Source organism: Pseudonaja textilis, chromosome 2, assembly GCF_049901715.1.
Source record: "Pseudonaja textilis isolate UNSWEBS1 chromosome 2, rPseTex1.2, whole genome shotgun sequence".
Lineage (NCBI taxonomy): Eukaryota > Metazoa > Chordata > Lepidosauria > Squamata > Elapidae > Pseudonaja > Pseudonaja textilis.
Genome location: NC_141991.1, coordinates 118957729 through 118978292, shown reverse-complemented (window position 1 = coordinate 118978292; position 20564 = coordinate 118957729). Strand labels below are relative to the sequence as shown.

The window sequence follows — 20564 nt, the reverse complement described above, 5'->3', positions numbered from 1 at the left end:
ATTTTTGTTTCAGGCAATGCCTTTTTTGAACAACACATATACTTTTTTTTTTGAATAAATTTTTTATTTTTATTTTTTAAACATCTCTGAGTGAACAATGTTATTCCAGGATTTTACATTTCAATACAAACATGACCATGGTTACATATTTAGTTTTCTTATCCAATTTCATATCGTATAAATTACCTATTCCAATTTCCCTTTCCGTATTCTCATACATTACTTTATAATATCTATATTCTTAATCAATCTCTATATTTATTACACACATTTTCTTGTATTCATCATATTTGCAGGTTTTATTATATTATGTTATTCCATTCATCATTCCAAAAATTCATCTTAATTTGTATTATTCAGTATTTGTCCCCTTTCATTGTCAATTCAATCTTGCCACCCTCTTTACATTGTAACACATTTTCCCCATTTTATTCCCTTTAACCAATTATAAAAACTAATAATAATATAGCCATTTTTTTAAATTACCACATTTTTATTTGTCACTTCAATCATTAATTCTCTTTTTGTCCTTTTGTAGTATTTATTGTTTCCATTGTTCTTTTAAGCTGATATTCTTCTTTTTTTAACTCCTCCCCTTTAGGCTTTCTTTGTTCTTCGATGATTTGCGTCACCATTTCTAGTTTTTCTGCTATGTTGCACCATATTTCCAAGCTTTTATTTATCATTTCCTTTATACTTTGCAGTTCTGGTCTTATTTCCTTGCATATTTCACTCATTTTACTTTACTACTACTTTATCTTCTTTAATATTTATATCTAATCCGATTGTCCTATAGTTTGTTTAAACCAGCGTCTTTTTATTTTTTTACAATCAATGTCCATAAGTATTTTCCAGTTTTAATCAGTCTGTTCCTTGTCAAACAATTCCAAAGCCACCAATCAATCCTGGGGTACTATCTTCAGGTATTCTTTTACTGTAGGATTTTAATAATCCACTTTGGGTTTTTTTGTTATAATAAAGTTCCTTTGATTTCTTTTTAAATTCACATCTTAGTTAGAGCACACGTTTTTATAAAAAAATTCCTTTACCATTAGGTGGCGCTCTTAAACCACTTTCCACCTTTTATTTTTCCGGATTTTAAGCTTTTATTAACTTTGCTAATTCCCAATTATTAGCTGATATTTTCTTTTTAACATACTCAATTCCATCATTTTAAACAATGCCTAATTAGTGCCAAATTCTGTATAATCACCACATTCAATTTCTTATTCTGTTATAGTCAAAAGTTTTTCTGAGTTGTGTCACTTCTGTTTAAAGTCTTTTTCAAAAATTTCATAACGTTTTCCAATTTCTCTCTTTCAAATCGCCGCTAATACAATCCTTCATGAGAATTCTTTTCTGTTATTTTCTGGGTTACCTTTTAAAGTCCAAAGTATTTCACCTGGTCCACACATTGTTCATGACTCAATGCTCCAGCACAACCTTAGTTTCCCGGATAGCTTCCTGTCTTCAGGGTAGCCATTTTAGGCTACCGCTACAGCTTGTCTTCGGAGGGGGTGTTCCTAGCCAGGGACGGGAGATGTGGCTCCCCTGGACTCAACAGGTGGTCCCCCTTTCTTCACCACCCCTCCAGGGTGGTTCCGGTCCTATTTGGGACCCTCCAACAAGTAGAGCTTGGATCAGAGCTGTGCATGATCACAGACCCTGATATGACTTCGACAGAAGTGCCACCGGAAGTCCAACACATATACTATTTAAGAATGGCAAAGATATAACTAAATTTATAGGGAAAAAAACCCCAAGAGTTACTATAAAGTTTTATAACCTCCAAAGGAAAGAGGAGGATTGGGGTTACTGGATTTAAATTTGTATTTCACTGCTAGTTGTTTGCTCTAGATGAAAGAATAAGTGTTGCTGAGAAATAAGAGAATTTTGCATTTGGAATGTAAGGTTTGAGTGAAAGACTGCTTAACAACTGTTCAGAGTTATAACAGCCCCCCACCCCAAACTATTTATGGTCTGGTTTCAAAGTTATGTTTGCTACAGCATCCTTGCGGTCATTCCCACTTGTGACTGACCATAGGGATGCTGCAGTGCCCTTCCGCCACTCTAACTTCCAGGATCCCTTAGGCCACATGCTTTCTTCCAATTCCCAACTTCCCACCCATCACCGATTGTGCCACTCTGCCTTTTGGTGTTCCTGAACTGCTTGACTTTATTCCAGAATTGGGCACCATTTCCCAAGCAGCCACAATGAAATAGGAATCCAGTTGTCTTTGCTGGTGGCTTCCCTCCCACTGGAAGCTCTAGTTAAGCAACAGTCCTTGCCCTGACCTGCCACAACTAATCTTTACTATTTTCTCACTCCCAGCCTGGTGGTTTAGGAAGAGGAAGAAGAAGAAAAATGTTAAAGCCAGCCATCAGCTGTAGCACCTGAAAATGCCCCCTTTCCCATGCTCTTGGGCAGGCTGAAGCACTGGAGCTGGCTCTGTAGAGAAAAAAAAAAAGAAGGAAAGTTGCCCTTACTTTTCCAAAGTTCTGCAAAGAGTACACAGCCAAGACTTTGCAGAATAGCCATGAATAAAAAAAGCAAAATTTTAGCATTTTTCTTCTTCTTTTCAAACTCTTATCTGAATGTTCCTGTTCTTTTATAGTGCATTTCTAAATGATATAATTAGTAAAAGAAAAGGAGGATCTTAAAAGGAAATCTATTCTGGTTCAAGATACTTAGCTGTGGTTTTCAGTTAAAAATGAGCCATTCAGATTTGTCTATTACTATTTTGCCTCTTCTTCCTGTATAAGTTGTTGGGAACAGCTGAGGCAGTATGTCAAGTACTAAAGGAAAGAGATGAGAACCCCAGCCAAACTGGAAGGTGTGTAGGATGAGACCAATATAGTAATATATGCAGGGGTGGGATTCAAAATTGTTAACAACTGATTCTGTGGGCATGGCTTAGGTAGTGGGCATGGCTTGGTGGTCATATGACTGGGTGGACATAGCTTGGTGGTCATGTTATTGGCTGGGTGTGGCCAAGTCAATATCACTCACATTGAGGCACACATCTCCTCGCTTGGCCTCTCATGACTGTGGGGATGCTGCAACATTTTAAGTGTGAAAAATGGTCATAAGCCACTTTTTTCAGTGCCATTGTAACTTTGTGTGGTCACTCCACACAAGCAAAATACCAGCAAAGGAGGGGAAAAAAACTCCAGAGAAGTTCCTGAGACAGAAAGTCTAGTCCTGCCAAGAATGTAATAAGGGTTAACAGAGAGGCAGTTTCTGTAAGCAACACCAGAATGTTTCCTTCCTGCCTTCCTTACAGGATTAGGCTAGTGATTTCTTCTAACAACTGGTTCTCCGAACTGCTTAGAATGTTAACAACTGGTTCTAGTGAATAGGTGCGAACTGGTAGAATCCCACCCCTGAATATGTGGGAATTTAAAATAAAACTGAAGAGTCAGAAAAAAGGGTGTTATTGCTGGTTCACTAATGTAGCCAAAATAAACAATGTTTTGTTTTATTGACATGAGTTCACAAGGGTTCCTTAAATACATTTTTCAAGAAATATTAACCAATTTGTCAAAAAACATCCTTTCATGACCAAGGAATAGAGAGTAGAGGTTTGACTGATTCAAAACTGTTTCTTTATCCCAAGGAAGTTAATTATCTGTGAGATTGGTGATTCTAGTTCATCATCAGAGAAAGATCAGTCCATTTGAGTTCTATCCACAACAGTCTAGATAAATTGCCAGTGGGTCTGTGTTATTTTGTTACTTTTAGATTTAAAGCTTGAAGCTGTTTTGATTTATAAGGAAGGGTTATATGTCATCAATTAAACTGATCAGTATGTGCAACATCCAATTTACAGCTGGAGATGAAATCAAAATTGATGGAAGCTAGACTTCATGAAGAAAAACTTAAATTACAGCAGAAGCATGATGCAGATGTTCAAAAGGTACAGTAGGTTGATTAAAATGATATGATGGGTTTTTACTTGCAACACAAAGAAATACCTATTATAAAATTCCTATGTAACATCCGAACGTTGGCATTAGTATCGCATTGGCTGCACTTAAACATTTATAGCAATAGATTGTTATAAATTGAAATAATGAGTCTTGATGATGCATTAATGAATATAAGGAAAATATCACATCACTTGCCATCATTCTTGCATTTCCTGTCATTTCAGAACAATTATGTTATGATGGGTACCTAACCTGAGGCATAGAATAACATTTGTCACTGAAACCCTATTTTGCATCCTGGTATACTATCTATCTAAAAGTGTCAAGATTTGGCCATGCAATTTTGTGACATTTTGTACTGAAAAGTTAAAATAGTTTAAAAACAAAGGAGAAAAGAAATACTCAAACCTTGCAGAGATAGAGGGAGGAAATCTGTCATTTGTTTACCATTCTGTGTTAATGAAATAAGCACTACTTTCACTTATCCAAAAATAAGTCCCCTGACCACCAATAGTGGCTCATCTATTTTATGGCTTCAAATGAAACAGTTTGAAACTGCTTCATTTTGCTTCATTTTTGATTTACACAGATATAGCAAGGATATTTGTATGTAGGACCAGGTTAGGGACAGATCATAATGTAGAAAATGTATCCATGCTAAGAGATGACAATGACTTGATGGCATATAATCAGCATTCGAGCTTGCCACATTTTTATTTTCACTCTCACATATACCAACCAATACCAATATAGTGATACTCAGAATCCACATGTAACATTTCCACTTAGAGGGAGGTGGTGCTTCAGAAATGTGAAAAACAAACCAACAAATTCACATATCATAAAATCATAGATGTCAGGTTCACAATTTACGATTAAAAAAATAGAGTCTTGGAGAGTGGTGCATTCATATCCTGCTTCTGGAAAGCCATCCATCCTAACTTGTGGGATGCTGTTCCATAGTCCCAGAGCTGTCACTGAGAAGTCCTACTTCCAGATTCTCTCTCCTCTCATATAACTTAGAGGGGGGAAATGTGGAATATTGCTTCCTGGGTAAATTATACAAGATGAGATCTTCTGCAAACCTCAGCCTTAAAAGGCTTACAGATAATAACCAGCACATGTACCTGGAAACTGTGGAAGGCAGTGCAGTTCTTAATCACTCTTAAATAGGTTGTTACATTCTGAACTCACTGCAGTTTCTGAATGGTCTTCAAACACAATCCCAAATTGAGCAATCATTTTTGCAATAATCCAATCTTGAAGTGATAAGGGCTTGAGTTAGATGTTATGGAAGGATTCAGTGGTTAATACTGATTACTTTGAGATGTCCATCAAGAGCTGGCGGGTTCAACTCCCTCCAGGCCCAAGTAAAAGATAATCTGCTGGAGTAACCACTGCTATTTCTGTCCCATGACTGGGTCTGGAGGATGGCTAATCTGCTTAATTTCAGGATTATCCAAAGTCATCCATTAAAAAAAAGGAAGGCTAAAAAGGCCCTGAATTGAAATAAATCTTCTCAGGAGAGAATGTACCACTGTCTTTTCAGTGCTTCTTCCTTCAAAGATGAATTAGATTTAGCCAGCATCCCTTCCTTAGCTGCCTGGAAAAGCCAGGAGAGCCATGAATCTATTTCATAGGTGCCAGAGCTCATATTGTAGGAACTCTACAAGTTCAAATGAATCTCAAATCATTTCTGTAGAAAATACCCATTAGATATATTCTAAACAGTAACCAATATTGGGCGGATGCAGTTATTTTATTGATGAAAATATTAACACTTTTGAATGTTCAATATTTCTGTGTAAATATAACCTAAAATGTGATCTGTTTTCTATACAAATCCTAAGATTGCGTAAAGACAATTCAATTAAACAAAAGTGTCAAAAACATTATCCCAGTTCATTTGTTTATTAAGGAAAATGTTCCTTGTCGGTGGAAGTAGTTGTTAGTTAACTTCTACCAGTTTATGATAGAGCTGTGAGTCTTGAATACATAAAGATGAATAAAAAATATATAGGTATTCAATATGAGAAGTAGTATAAAAATGAATTGTATTGATCTTACCTGGCATTCAGACTTTCCATGAAAAAGGGAAAACAGAATATGTTGGAAGACATTCCCAATTCTCTTTCTCTTTCTCTCTCTCTCTCTCTCTCTCCCTCTCCCTCTCCCTCTCCCTCCCTCCCTCTCTCTCTTTCTCTCTCTCTGTGTGTGTGTGTGTGTGTGTGTGTGAGATATGTGGATGTGTAATTCTAGTGAAAAGATGGGATTATTGGAAATATGTGCCTCAAAAAAGAGGTTTACTGCCTTGAGTAAAATATAATAGAATATTGAAAGAATAATCATGGCTCCAGTTCTGGGAATTATTCTCTTTCAGCCAGTATTTCTGCTACATTTATGATTCTTTTATTTTATATGTGACTTCTGGATTTATCAGCATTAAGGAAAATACTGCCTTGCTTTGTTAATTTTATTTATTGCTGAAAAGGAATAGGACAGTTGAGGAAATGAGTGCCAGCCACTGAGGCAAAATGCTTTTTCATTTTTTGAAGGAAGTAAAATTGTTTCATAACTATGCCAGGTGTAATGATAGTTTGCATATAATTTACATTGTTGCACATAATGCAAACAGTGATTTTTCTTTTAGGTTCATAAAACAATTGTAAATGATATAGTACATATAATATTTAGCATGTAGAGAAGAAAATATTTATTCAGAGTCTTGGATTGCATAGAAATATGAGAAGAGGGAGAGAAAAAAGAATTTTTTAAAAAATGAAGTTGTTAGCAGAAAATATGATATGGAGAATAATGCTTATTTGAGTACATAAAAAGTCTAAATTGATTATCAAACATATGTAAATAAAATATCATATCTTGGAGTTCTAAGAAGAGGGTTTACAATAAAAATACTGCCATTTATTTCCTTTTGAAGTATTATTTTGACTGAGAGTTGAATTTCTAGGTGAAATGTTCTATGGTAGGCCTGCATAACTTGTAGAATGGAAAGGACTATGTTGATAAATTAAGTAGAATTGTGGGCTAAAAAGGAATACCTGCACACCAACCAGCTGTTTGGTGGCTAGTGACATACACTTGTGTCAATGAGGCTTGGGCATCCTCAACATCTTTTGTGGTAGCAGTGGATCCTTTCTTGTAACGGCAACTGTGTCAGTTATTTATTGAGTTTATAAAAAACACTGTCAAATCACAAGACTGCATGCTGTGCAAGTCCAATGGAATTTTAAAATAAAGATAAATCCTTTTTTATGCTTGTTTGTTTGCAAACTGAACACCAGTTCTGAAAAGAGAATATGTCATCTTAAATGTTTCCTTTGCTTTGAAGTTTTTTTTTCTTGTTGAGAATCTCAAATGAGTTAAGCAGAACATTTAGAATAATACTCTATTTTATTTTAGAGGTGGCCTTTAGAATGTGTTAATCTTTAAAATTCTTTATAAGATTGTAAAAGGATATGGATGCCTTGAAGAAAGAAATCTCAGCAGTTTTCTGTATGACATTTTCCTTGTTCTTCAGGTGCTCTTTCACTAGAGATATTGATACCAAAGCTAAATAAGTCTAACAATAAAATTCCCAGTTCACTGTTTCTTTTTAAAAAAAGAAATTAATGAACATTTCTCAATTTTACTCTGTTTATATTTTCATTATAGATTTTGGATAGAAAAAACAATGAAATTGAGGTACTGAAGAGCTTGTATAGAACAAAACAGAATGAAGCTGAAGAGACTATTCAGAAGCTTGAAAAAAAAGGTGTTCAATTTTCCAATTTTGTATTAATCTTGAAAACTGCATGATTGATGTTTGCTTCTTGCCTGTTTGTTTATACTTCTCCTAATTTTCTCTTAATAAGCAAAATTCAAAGGAAACACATTTTTGATTAGGAATGGAAAACTTCTGAGACAAAGTATTGCATGATTTTGAGGAAATTGGCTTCTGTTTTTTTTTAAATTGAAGAGTAATAAAGGATATGTTAAGAAAGAATGCCTTTAAGAAAGCTTTCATCAACTTAAACTTTCTTGAGATATGTGGACTTTGATTCCCTGAATTCTCAGACAGTATGACTATTTCTGAAAATTCAGAATTTGAATTTGAATACAACTGGAGGGTTTGTGGTTTGGAAAAATTGTTTTAGGTTTAACTAGTGCCCTAAGTCAGTGGCCGCCAACTGGTGGGCCATGGCCCACTGGTGGGCCGTGAGAAAATTTTGGTGGACCGCAGAGAAATCTCACCCCCAGAACATCCCCCCAAAAGCAATTAATCCAGGCTGCGCAGAAACACAAGGCTGCACCACTCACATGGCCTGCGGGAACCCTCCCCGCCCCACTCCTTACCCAGTAAACTTGCCTGCTAAATTGATATTTTTCCTTTTTCCGACCATCATCTGTTCTGCTGTGCCAGGAAATTTAGATTAGCTAGGAAGCAGAAAATGGTTGGATTTCTTGCTTTCTAGCTAGTCTTTTCTGCTGTGCCAGGAAATTTAGATTAGCTAGGAAGCAGAAAATGGTTGGATTTCTTGCTTTCCGGCTAGTCTTTAGATCTTCAGCTCTGCTTTTAAGCACAGCCGAACCTCCCTTAGGACTGAAGGTTTGCTTGCAAGCAAATTCCATGGCAAGCAAATTTGATAGACTGAGCTAGCCGATGGCAGATAGATAGATCACTAAATGATTCTGTGAGCAACTCAGTCTACCTGCTTTGCCTGATTTTAGGTAAAAGTTGCTGTTTTTTTAATAAAAAATTCAATATTTACATACATGGTGTGTTGTGAGTTAATTTTGTTAGTTTGCTTGCAAGCAAATTTTATGCGAAAGACTCAGTTAGCCAATAGCAGATGGATAGATAGATCACTGAATGAATCTGTGATTCTGTGAGCAACTCAATCTGCCTGCCTGCTTTGCCTGATTTTTGGTAAAAGTTGTTCTTTTTATATAAAAAATTCAGTATTTATATAAATATTTATAATATTTACATACAAGCCATGCCCAGCCAGTCACATGACCACCAAGCCACACCCACAAATTAGGCCACACCCACAGAACCGGTGAGTGGTCCCTGGGATCTAAAATTATGAGTTTGGTGGTCCCTGAGGTTCAAAAGGTTGGCGACCCCTGCCCTGAGTAATGCTACCCATGGCTGTATTTGAACTTTGCTTTTCCTAACAGGCACCCACGATATGCTAAAATGACATCTCCTGGGTGTTAATGTATTTTGGTAGAGATCAAGTGATGATATCTACATCTCAGAAGGCTGCTTGAGAAGGATATATTATTCTCTACCGCTTTTCTAAACAATTGACAGATTGAAAGCAGATAATTAGATCTTGGTAATTACATTCTACTTAACTAAAATAGAGTTGTCAGTATATCAAGTTAGACACATAATCTTTCATCAGAGACTCACTATAATTCTCACACCTGGATGTAAATAATCGGAACTGCTATATGTTACCTTACAAAAAACATTATTTTGGGTACAAGTTAATGTGAAACACAAAAAGGGGCTGATTGGAAACATTTTCACTGTAGGATCAGAATTCTGGACTAAACATGATATTGGTTTTATCCAGTTTGGTTCTTTGGTAACCTCCAAAATTTGAAGTGGCAATTTGAATGTTGTGTTTTCTTTCTTGTGCTTTGATCAGGCTGTGTCTGGCTTGAGTTACATTGACATTCCCAATTCCCAAAAGATTGTGTTGTCATTTTGCTATTACAGTTCTATATAGTTTATATTTTTGCTTGCTTGATGTTTAAATAGAAATTTATCAGGGTAGTAGGATGTGTATGAAGTACTCAATTTAATATTGTACATTCCTAGATTGGAAGAGCTGTTCTAAGTTGCTATTTCTAGTGTTCTACTTTAGGGGTCAGTGGGAACTCACAGCAAAATTATGTTGCTTCACTTTTTATCTAGGAGCTGATTTAGTCTTCTTGAACATAGCTAAATTTTGTTGTATTGTCTGTAAAATTTGAGAGACTTGGATTATTCACCAATGAACCCACCATCAATTGTAAAATTTTATCTTGGCTTTTTTAACTTTATTTTTAGAGTGTTTCTGTTTTCAATATTGGTCCGTGACTGTAATAAAAATTATCTTCCATTCTGTGATTATTGATGTAGAGATAATCTACAGACTGGTAGTTGTCATTCAGTCTATCTGAGGACCATTTTCATATGTTAAAGAACAATGCTTAAAAATTATTGAAATCAGCAATAGCATCTATCTCTCTTGCTAGAGATAATAGCCTAAATATCATCTCATGTATTTTATTTTGTTGCTTTTATTTTCTGACAGTTCAGACACTTGTTCGTGAGTCACAAGTCATTAGAGAAGCTCAAGAGAAACAGATTCTGGAGTTAAGAAAGTTATGTGAGCACAGTACAGATTCCTTAAACAATGAATGGGAGAAAAAGGTAATGTTTTTATTAATGTAATGAAAAACAAAAAACAAAAGCTTTTGCCTAATTAATTGGGAATATCAAATTTTAAATCAGTTACTGATTAGTCAATGAAAACTTTAACATTAATTTTGTGTAAAATTTCTATTAAATATTTCTACTTGCATGAATTTAATAATTCTCATTAAGTGAAATCTTAAGTTTGAACAGTGGCTTTGTATAGCAAAAGACAATGCACATAGAAATATGTTAGCATGAGCAATTCTGAAAAAGTTGTGATGAAACCAGAGGGCGGATTAATTGAAGTATAAATTCAGTATTAGAGTAATTATTAGCTATGAGGATTGCCTATGAAAACTCAACAAATCCAAATTCCTAATTCTTTAAAAATTCTTCTTCAAAATAATGAAAGTTATTGACACGGCATATGTCAAGAATATTGTATTGAAAAATGCTGTTATTAATTGATTGATTATGGAAACTGAACAAGGAAAGATTTAACCTGGAAATAAGGAGAAATTTTTCTGACAGTGAGAACAATCAACCAATGGAACAACTTGCCTTTGGAAGTTGTGCGAGTGCCATCACTTGAGACTTTCAAGAAGAGATCAGACTGCCATTTGTTAGAAATGGTGTAGGGTCTACCGTTTGGGCGGGGGGTTGGACTAGATCAGGGGTTGCCAACCTTTTGACCTCAGGGACCACCAAACTCATAATTTTAGATCAAAGGGACCACTAACTGGTTCTGTGGGCGTGGCCTAATTTGTGGGTGTAGCTTGGTGGTCATGTGGCTGGCTGGGCATGGCTTCTATGTAAATATTATAAATATTTATATAAATATTGAATTTTTTATTAAAAAAGAGCAACTTTTACCCCAAATCAGGCAAAGCAGGCAGACTGAGTTGCTCACAGAATCACAGATTCATTCAGAGATCTATCTATCTGCCATTGGCCAGTTCAGTCTGTCATATAAAATTTACTTGCAAACAAACTCACAAAATTAACTCACAACACACCATGCATGTAAATATTGAATTTTTTATTTTAAAAAAAGAGCAACTTTTACCTAAAAACAGGCAAAGCAGGCAGGCAGATTGAATTGCTCACAGAATCACAGATTCATTCAGTGATCTATCGATCCATCTGCTATTGGCTAATTGAGTCTTTCGCATAAAATTTGCTTGCAAGCAAACTCATGCAAACTCACAAAATTAATTCACAACATACCATGCATTAACTCACAACAAACCATATTGATTTTTTATTTTAAAAAAGAGCAATTTTTACCCAAAATCAGGCAAAGCAGGCAGATTGAGTTGCTCACAGAATCATTGAGTGATCTATCTATCTGCCATCGGCTAGCTCAATCTATCAAATTTGCTTGCCGTGAGTTTGCACTGAATTTGCTTGCAAGCAAACCTTCAGTCCTAAGGGGGGTTCGGCTGTGCTGAGCCGAAAATCTAAAGACTAGCTAGAAAGCAAGAAATCCAACCATTTCCTGCTTCCTAGCTAATCTAAATCTCCCGGCACAGCAGAACAGATGATGGTTGGAAAAGGAAAAATAGCAATTTAGCAGGCAAGTTTACTGGGTAAGGAGTGGGGCGGGGAGGGTTCCCGCAGGCCATGTGGGCGGTGCAGCCTTGTGTTTCTACGCAGCCTGGATTAATTGCTTTGTGAGGGTCCTCGGGGGGTGAGATTTCTCTGCCACCCACCAATATTTTCTCATGGCTCACCAGTGGGCCATAGCCCGCCGGTTGGCGACTGCTGGACTAGATGACCCACAAGGTCCCTTCCAACTCTGGTTATCTGTTATTATGTGCTGTTTTGACTCCTAGCAACCACATAGATAGATTTTCTATCCCCAACCTGTCCTTTCAAGTCTCCTAACGGTGCACTGATTGTCATGTAACTGAATCCATCCACCTTGCTGCTGCTCGTCCTCTTCTCTTTCCTTCTACCTTTCCCAGCATTACAGCTTTTTTCAGAAAGTTGGGTTTTTACATAATGTGACCAAAATAGGATGACTTGATTTGTTCAGTGATCTATAGGATTGTTTTCCTGGCTTTCCACACTATTCTCAGGAATCGTCCCTGAACATCAAAGTTTAAATTCAAATTCTTCCTGTCCTGCTTCTTTAAAGTCCAGTTTTCACTTCCATAGAGTATCATGAGGAATATCATGGCTTAGACTTTATCTTGTTGCAATTCTTTAATACATGTCACTGTTTTATATTTTCAGGTTTTGTGAGTACTTTCAACAGGACTGAAAGTGGGATGTTTGATTAAAAAAAATAGCACTTCCCTTCAGCCCTACTTTAGTTATTGGGTAGGTAGAATTTCCTTCTGTTACTACCCTTCTTCCAGGAGCAAAGTAATGTCTTTCCTCTGCTCCTAATCTTTCACAGCAGTTTGTGAGATAGATTAGCTTCTCATAGCCTTATTATTCCCATAAAGTAGGAATAATAATAAAATGATAAAGATCATGACAGTAAAAGAAAATAAACTCAGTAGCCTCAGTTCCTTACCCTTGTAAAAGCAAAACATCAATTGTATGATTTAAAATTAATTTATTAAATATATGAAACAGAAAAGGAACAGGAAAACTTTCTTTTAGCTTTATGCTATAAAATGCCCAGAGAATTATATATAGCTGGATGAAATAAGGCATTTTGTGCTGATAAGTCACATCCCTTCAAACATAAATTTTCCATAAGATACTATCAGGGGAATAGGGCAGAAATCCAAATGGGGAGGATCTGAGACTAAAATAATGTAGAAGAAAAAAACATATATGAATGGTGTTTTGCATGTAAACAGTGCATTTCTTATATAAAAATTGGCCATAGATTCCTTGAAATAGTTGGCAGATAGATCCAGGTTCTCGAGGGTCCATAGGGCAGATGAGTGTATCTGAAACCAAAAGGCGTTCCTTCCTTGTAACTTTTACTTTACCTCTGAGAAAAGGGATTTCCCGCAGCTCACTTCTCCAGCTCACTGATCCTGACTAATCCTTGACTTTCATAGATTATAAACCTCAATCAAGGTTTTAGGAACACTTCCTCTTAGCTCCTGTTTTCTCCCTAGAGATTTATGGATTACGGTTAGGCTCCTGATCTTATTTTCAGCCCATAGACATTCAGCTCTGGTCTTGCTATAGGACCCAGCCAGTTTGTCTGTTCATTCCTCCTTGCTTGAGCAAGTCTTGTTTTCTGCTCCTGGAGGATTTTCAATCATGTCAATCCCAGAAAAGATTAGCTTCATACTTATCCTGATTTTCTTCTGCTCAGATATTGCTTACCTCTTTCTTGTTCCTGGAGACTGGCTTACTGAAACCAGTCTCCATCTTGCTTGATCTTTAAGCAAATGTGTCTTTTTTCCCCTCTTCCAGGCATTTTGTCCATTTTCCCATCCCTTCCAGATAAACCGTTCCCAGCTGATGCCCTTTCATTTATCTCAAGGAAAGTTTTTTTTTAAGAAAAGAAAGAGGAAGGAAAAAATGTCCTTTTCCTCAGAGAAAAGTCCTTATCCCCACCTCCTGGACTGAAATTCAGCATATCAAAAATACCAAAGATTTTCCCCTCTGTAGCCAAATGGAAAAGGTTGTGGGTCAAATGTATATTTACATTTAAAGTTATAATGGATTTGCCTTTCTGTTTGTTGAGGCATTTGGGATATATGCATTGGCATGTATCTCTCCACTCTGTGCTTCTGATAAAATGAGCCGCAGTCACAAAAGCTGATGCCTTTTAATCACATTTATTAGTTGGAAAAGATGCTACTAGATTCCTCTTGCCGTTTTGTCGCTATAGACCAGGGATGTCAAACTTGCAGCCCACAGGCCAGATGCGTCATGCGCTGACCATGTCCACCCCGTTTTAGTGAAGGGAAAAAAAATTGTGATATGTCATGTGATGGCAATGTGACGCTGCGTGTTTGATACTCCTGCTATAGACTAACACTTCTTCTCTTACAAGAAATACGTAGATTGCTTCTGTTATTGATTCCCATTAGAAAGAAACCACAGTAGATTTTCAGCAGGATTCTGGTATTAAATAGTTAAGCTTTCAATAGCGTATGTGGCTCCTGTGATTGATTAATTCTATCAATCCCAAAATAAAAGTTAGCAATATGGGTAATATTTGATAAGGCATTAGCCTGACTTTTTTATTTACTTTTGTGGCAAAATATTGCCAGACTTTTCATTCATAAATGAACTGATTGCCTGGATTTGTTTAAGGTGTTCAAATATGGAAGAAGACATTCTTAATACTGATTATGTATAGTTGACCTCCTTCATTTAAGCCTTACATTGATTTTTTTCTTCTTTTTATGATCTTGTAATCCCTGAATTCAGGGGACAGTTGTGGCAGCTGAATGGAGCTGAGCATTTACTGGCCTGATGCCCTTCCAGACGCCTACATGGAGTTTGCAGTAGATATTTTCTCTTTGTTCCCTGAGAGAGAAGCATCTGCAGCTACCTAAGATTGAACTCTTAACCTTCCAAGTGGGAGGCGAGCGGCTTCATCACTAGGCCACCATGCCACAATTATTATTATGATGCAGTTATTAATGTAGATAAATGTCTATTAAGTGATACAATTAGCTTAAAATTTTAGGAAATGTCATTGATAGAATATGTTTACAGAAATATATTTTTAAATTTTGAATAATATATGCCTTCCTCAGTTTCCAAATGAGAAGTTGTGATATAAATCAAAGAAAGCTCAAAAGTTTTAATAGTACTGAATTATCCCTTAATTTTTCTATGTTCCTGAACTGTATTTGTCTTTGTAGCTTCATAATGCGGTAGCTGAGATGGAAAAAGACAAGTTTAATCTTCAGAAGAAACACACAGAAAATATCCAAGAATTGCTGGAGGATACAAATGCACGTTTAAGTAAAATGGAATCAGAATATTTGGCAGAGACCAAAACAACTGTAAGTGTTACATTAATACTACATTAAATACTATTTTTTTTCCACACTCCACATGGCAGCCTTCTTAAAAGGGTGCCAGCATTCCAAAATAATTCTTCATTCATATACAAGGTCTTTTCATCAGTTCCTTTTTCAAATGACATTGAAGATAGTGTACTAAATTGAATGGAGAAGTCTATCTCTGTTCTTCACCCAGATAGCTGGGTTTGAGGCGTTATGTATTGGTGTTCTCCTTTTGATGCAGCACGTGGTAAAGTGTATATGTGGATTTCATAAAGAAAATGTTTGTGTGTTACAAATCAAGTCTGTTTAAACATTTTTTATCAGTTTTACATATTTATAGAAAAACAGTTTGATGTTTCCCTTAAAGCTTTTTATTCAAACTTTTCTTGTTAATGAAGATTGTGTTGAAAAAAAAAATTAGTACTCAAAAGCTTCTTATATGTAACAATATATATGGCAAGAAATGGATACAGTCTGTCAGCAGGATTGAATTTAAGAACCATCAAAAGCAGACAGATCTTGCACAGCAGCTCCTGATTTTAATAATTAAACAAGGTAAAGTTCAAGGCATGGCTTAAGATGAAAGACTATACTGTCACTGAAAATTAGTTTCTCTTTTCTGACTATTTCAGGCTCCCCCCCCCCCCATCTGTTTTTCATGAAATGTCGTTTGTTGAGCACTAGCAACTTTTGCTGAGTGATGAGATTTAAAAAATTACATATCTGGAGCAAGGATTTTTCCATTCTATACTATTTGGGGCTGATATTAAAAATATTATACCTTCAAATAATTAAGGCTATGTAGCAATGCATTGCTAGTTACTGATTTTGCAAGTGACTTTAAAAAATTAGTCATTTTTGACATCTGTATTTTTCTTGATTTACTACTTCCTAATTCGGTAATGAACATTATTTGGCAAGTAAATCTAAATAATCTAATAGTTTATTAAGTGTCAGACTACATTTTGTTATTCAGTCATAATAAAAAGAAACAAATATTTTCTAAGTTTATAATACAATATCCCAGAGACAAGGGAAGAAAAATTAACAATAAGTATAATGGAGGGAAGGGGAAAATGTGATATATAAAATAGACTTCTGGATAGATTGGATGCTACTCTCTGGTTTTCTGGCTTATACCTTCCTCTCTTCATGCTTCTTCTCAGTAGAAGATAAAATCTGATATAGTAAATTTTCTTAGATAGGAAACAAGTTCCTGCCACAGGGAGCAATGTAGATGAAAGCAGTACTTTGACTGATTGTACTGGTATATTGGTTTCTACCAAAGAGAGTGAATTGGGTGCAAACTTATAAATAGCAAATAAATCTCTACAAAATATCTATTTTAAAACTTTAAAATATAGGTTATTAAAATAATGTACCTTTTTAATATAAACAGTTTTAAATTCAACAGTTTTAATTATTTCTTACTCAGTTTTGGGGAACTTGGTCCTGGCTTGCTATTCAAAATTTTAGACTGTTATTGACTTAAAATTATTTATTTTATACTAGAATTTGGGCTATAATGGCATGGCAAGTAACAATTTTCAAATATTGCATTGTTTTATTCTTCAAAATACTGATGAAAAACAATCTAATCTTGTTATAGTATCAGGGCATATATTTCTTAATAATAATTCTTAATAATTAACCTGGAAAAATGCAATACTGATAATTCATATTGTATTAATATATACCAATAATAGCACTACAGTAATACTCAGTAGAAGAAAATATGTGAAGCTCATGGTTGAACTTTGGTAATCTCCGAGCTTGTGTGCAGATGGTTCATTACATGGCTAGGTAACTCTTCAGTAGCACTGAAGAGCATTGAAGCACTTAGCACAGAAAATGTTACCTAATCATAGTAATAATAAAACGTCTACAAGCAAGCATCCAAGCTTAATAGAGTGCAAAGGACTCTAAAGTGATATAACTTAAGTCAGATCTGCTTAAAAATAAATTTAGTAATGGTTCTGTTTGAATAGGTGAGGTGCAAATGATGTGATAATACTTGATCCATCTTAGCTATTACATACTGCTTAACTTTAAACCACATATTTTAATTTTTCAACTGGGATCTATGGGTATACTAAAAGTTATAAAGATTAAACTTATAAAACCTTCAGATCTTTTGCTTAACAGTTTTCTTCAAAACAGAATTATTTTTTAATTAAAATTCAAAATATTGCATAAAAATTTTCTATTGTTTACTCTGAGAATCTGAAAAGGAAGCCATAGAAAAAATGAGAGAGATATAGACTTCTGCTTAATTTTTCTTTGTGGTTTCTGCATATTTCATAAAGGTTGTCTATGTATAGGAAGAGTTCCCATTTAGAATATTCTACAATTAACCTACCTTCATTATTCATTTCATCTTCAGTTTTTTAAAAGTATGATAATGAACTAATCTCTTTGGAATGTACCCTTTGATGTCAATGAACCTTTCCTTTATGTATTTCACTTAGATAGTCTGAGTTGTTCATTCTCATTTGACAGTTTTAGTATTATTCAGGCATGTTGAGAAATTCCCACCCCCACCCTCATAGTATCCTCCAAAGTATTTGCAGTCTGATGCTAAATTTCAAGTTATGTTTTATCATTCTTTGTGACTTCCTTGTTTGAAGAAAAGATTTATGTACACATATTCTGGCTGGCATCCAGAAGAGAAGACTCTGAAGAGAAATAGAGTAAAATAGTTAAGAATGAAGAGAGTAGGTTAAAAAAAAAAGAACCAAAGTCTGTAGAATCTCTATATCATTTCTCACAATTTGTGGTATTTTCAGCTGAGATTAAAAAGATGCTCATCAATGAGTAAAAATAAATTTGAATGCTCCATTTGTTACCATATTTGCTTAACACAGCATATTTATTTTAAATATATTGATCTAAGCCTACTGTATAATTTATGTCAAATAACTTTGCTTTAAATTTTATTTTACTTTAATAATTGCAGTTTTTCTGGTTATGACAATGAGCAAGTAGTAGTGTTATCTTCACCTAAACCTTCTGGCTCCTAATATTTCAGTAGAAATAGCTCATGCATTTTCAAGTAAAGTATGACAACTATAAGTAGCTTATGTTAGTAGCTTACTGATAACATGAAGTAGCTCCTCAAGAAACCAAATTCAGTTTACAATACATTATTCAGTTCTTTCCTGTTTCAGAATATATTTAAAGATCCTGGCATAGGTTGAACCCTTCTTGGTATTAACTTATGATTACAGATGTATTCATTTCTAGTAATTTTCCTAATACTACAATTTTAAAAAAAGAAATCTTGTAATGGTAATAAAAGTGAATAATTTTCAGAAGGGAACGAGGTAAAATTTGTAAGACTGTATTACTGTGCCAACATAAGACAGTTAGTTAGTAGTTTGTGGCATATGGTTTTCAAGGACCTAGCATGGCTGTAATTTTACTTGAGTAAATGGAATTAGAAAGGAGGAGAAGAAATTCAGTTATGGTACTGAAGGTCAGCTATGATGTTATGAATAATGATGAACTGTCCTGACTGCTAACCAAGATTCTTGTGGGGAGTTGTAGTGACAGCAAGTGGTTGAGCCTGGGAATATAAGTGTGGAGGACTAGAGCCTTGGGGGGCACTTGCCTCTTCCTCATGGGACATGCAACTTTGATCCAAAGTTGGAGAGCAAGAGAATGAGAGGAAACAAAAAAGACTGCAAATGAAATGGTTGGGGAGTGAAGTTACAGATCAGGTATTGGTTCCTGGTTGGGAATGGAGAAAAAAAGGTCCAGGGGTGACTTCCATGGAAGAAGGGAAGTGAAATCTCAGAGGGACAAGAGGTTCTCCTGAGATCCAAGACGGGAAGCAGTGGTTTGTCATTAATTGGTCTCTGGGAAAGTACTGGACAGAAGACTCTGAGAGATGTTATTTGCCTAAATAGGTGCTCAGCTCAGCAGATCCAGAAGAAATTTTTACACACTACAGTAAATCTAGCCAGGGATGGGATCTGACTGGTATAACTACCAGTTCTCTCTATTAGCGTCACGCGTACACGCGCAAGTCGCATGAGTCAGGCACGTGGCGTGAGTGCAATTTACAACCTGCTGAGCTGCCCAGACAGCTGAGCAGTGCTGCTTGCAAGTGCGCAGTAGTTGGAAAAGCCCTTTTTTTCCTGCTTTTTCAACTGCAGCTGTGTCGCACAAAGCAGCTGCAGTTGAAAAAGCAGGAAATAAATGTCAGGTAAGAGCCCGGGCGGACGGGTGGGCTACAACAGCAGCAGACAGAACTGATTCTATGTCTGCTGCTCGTCGGAGCAACCAGTTCTACAGAGATGGACAGAACCGGTAGAAACCACCCCTGAATCTAACCCATTTCTTCCTTTTCACTTTTACTCTTAATAAGCCCAGAAATGAGGGAGAGAGACCATGTGAAAGGGGGAGGAAGCAGGAGAGCTAGTGAGGGATAGTTTTTCTGAGGAAGACTTAGGAGGCAACTTGATACCAGCTGAACACCAGAATTGTGCTGTACATTCCTGTTGTAAATACTGGTTGCAAATGACTTTACTATATGTAGTAAAAAAGCATAAAAGCCTCTACTGTCCACCCTGTCACACTATGACACAGTTAAACTTTTTCTAAACTCTTAGTGTATGAATATTGTCAAGTGAAGAACTGAATGTGGATTAGCCATTAAGTTGGGGATTAGCTGTATCTGTTTTTACTCAAGAAAGGTAAAATGATATTCATATTTATTGAACAGTTGCTCATCTGACAGTGAAAATTAGATATTGCAGAGCCTACTAACATTATGTCAAATATTTCAGTAATATTATCCTCTGAAATTTATTTACTATGCATTCCATGATTCTAATTCTATTTTATTACTTATTTTTCTTCAACTATGTTGAAAGAATTGCCAGTTTAGTATGGCTAAAGTAACTTTACTATGAAGCAATAGTATTACCTTACAATTCCTATTACATTGTTTACTCTTCTTCTTTCCTTTTTATCAAGGAGTACTCATAAATTAAACATGATTATCTTTTCTTCATTCACTTCCCGATAAAGATATTTTATCTTATTGGAAAGCTATGTATAATCTTCCATATAAACCCTGTGTCTTCTGTATAGTGAGAAATTAAATTTTACAAATGCTTGTAGTTTTTTAGATCAACCCTAAAACAATAGGTACATTCCTAATTGTGGGTTGTTGGGTTTTTTTGCTTGGTTGTATATTTTCTTTGCACAAACCTGGCATCTAATTATGTTCCTTATTAAGATTCTATATAGCATTGGTGGATAACCTTTTTGGG

At 35.5% G+C, this 20564-nt stretch overlaps 1 protein-coding gene across 8 annotated transcripts in view; it reads left to right on the top strand.

The window, feature by feature from the left end:
* CEP112 (centrosomal protein 112) overlaps positions 1–20564 on the top strand; it is a 266133-nt gene that overhangs the window by 52765 nt on the left and 192804 nt on the right. For all 8 annotated transcript variants that reach the window (XM_087925056.1, XM_087925057.1, XM_026711184.2 and 5 more), the window contains 4 exons: positions 3831–3917; positions 7603–7702; positions 10242–10360; positions 15139–15282. In XM_087925056.1, coding sequence (XP_087781182.1) covers positions 3831–3917; positions 7603–7702; positions 10242–10360; positions 15139–15282 — 450 coding nt within the window. The remainder of the gene's footprint in view (positions 1–3830; positions 3918–7602; positions 7703–10241; positions 10361–15138; positions 15283–20564) is intronic.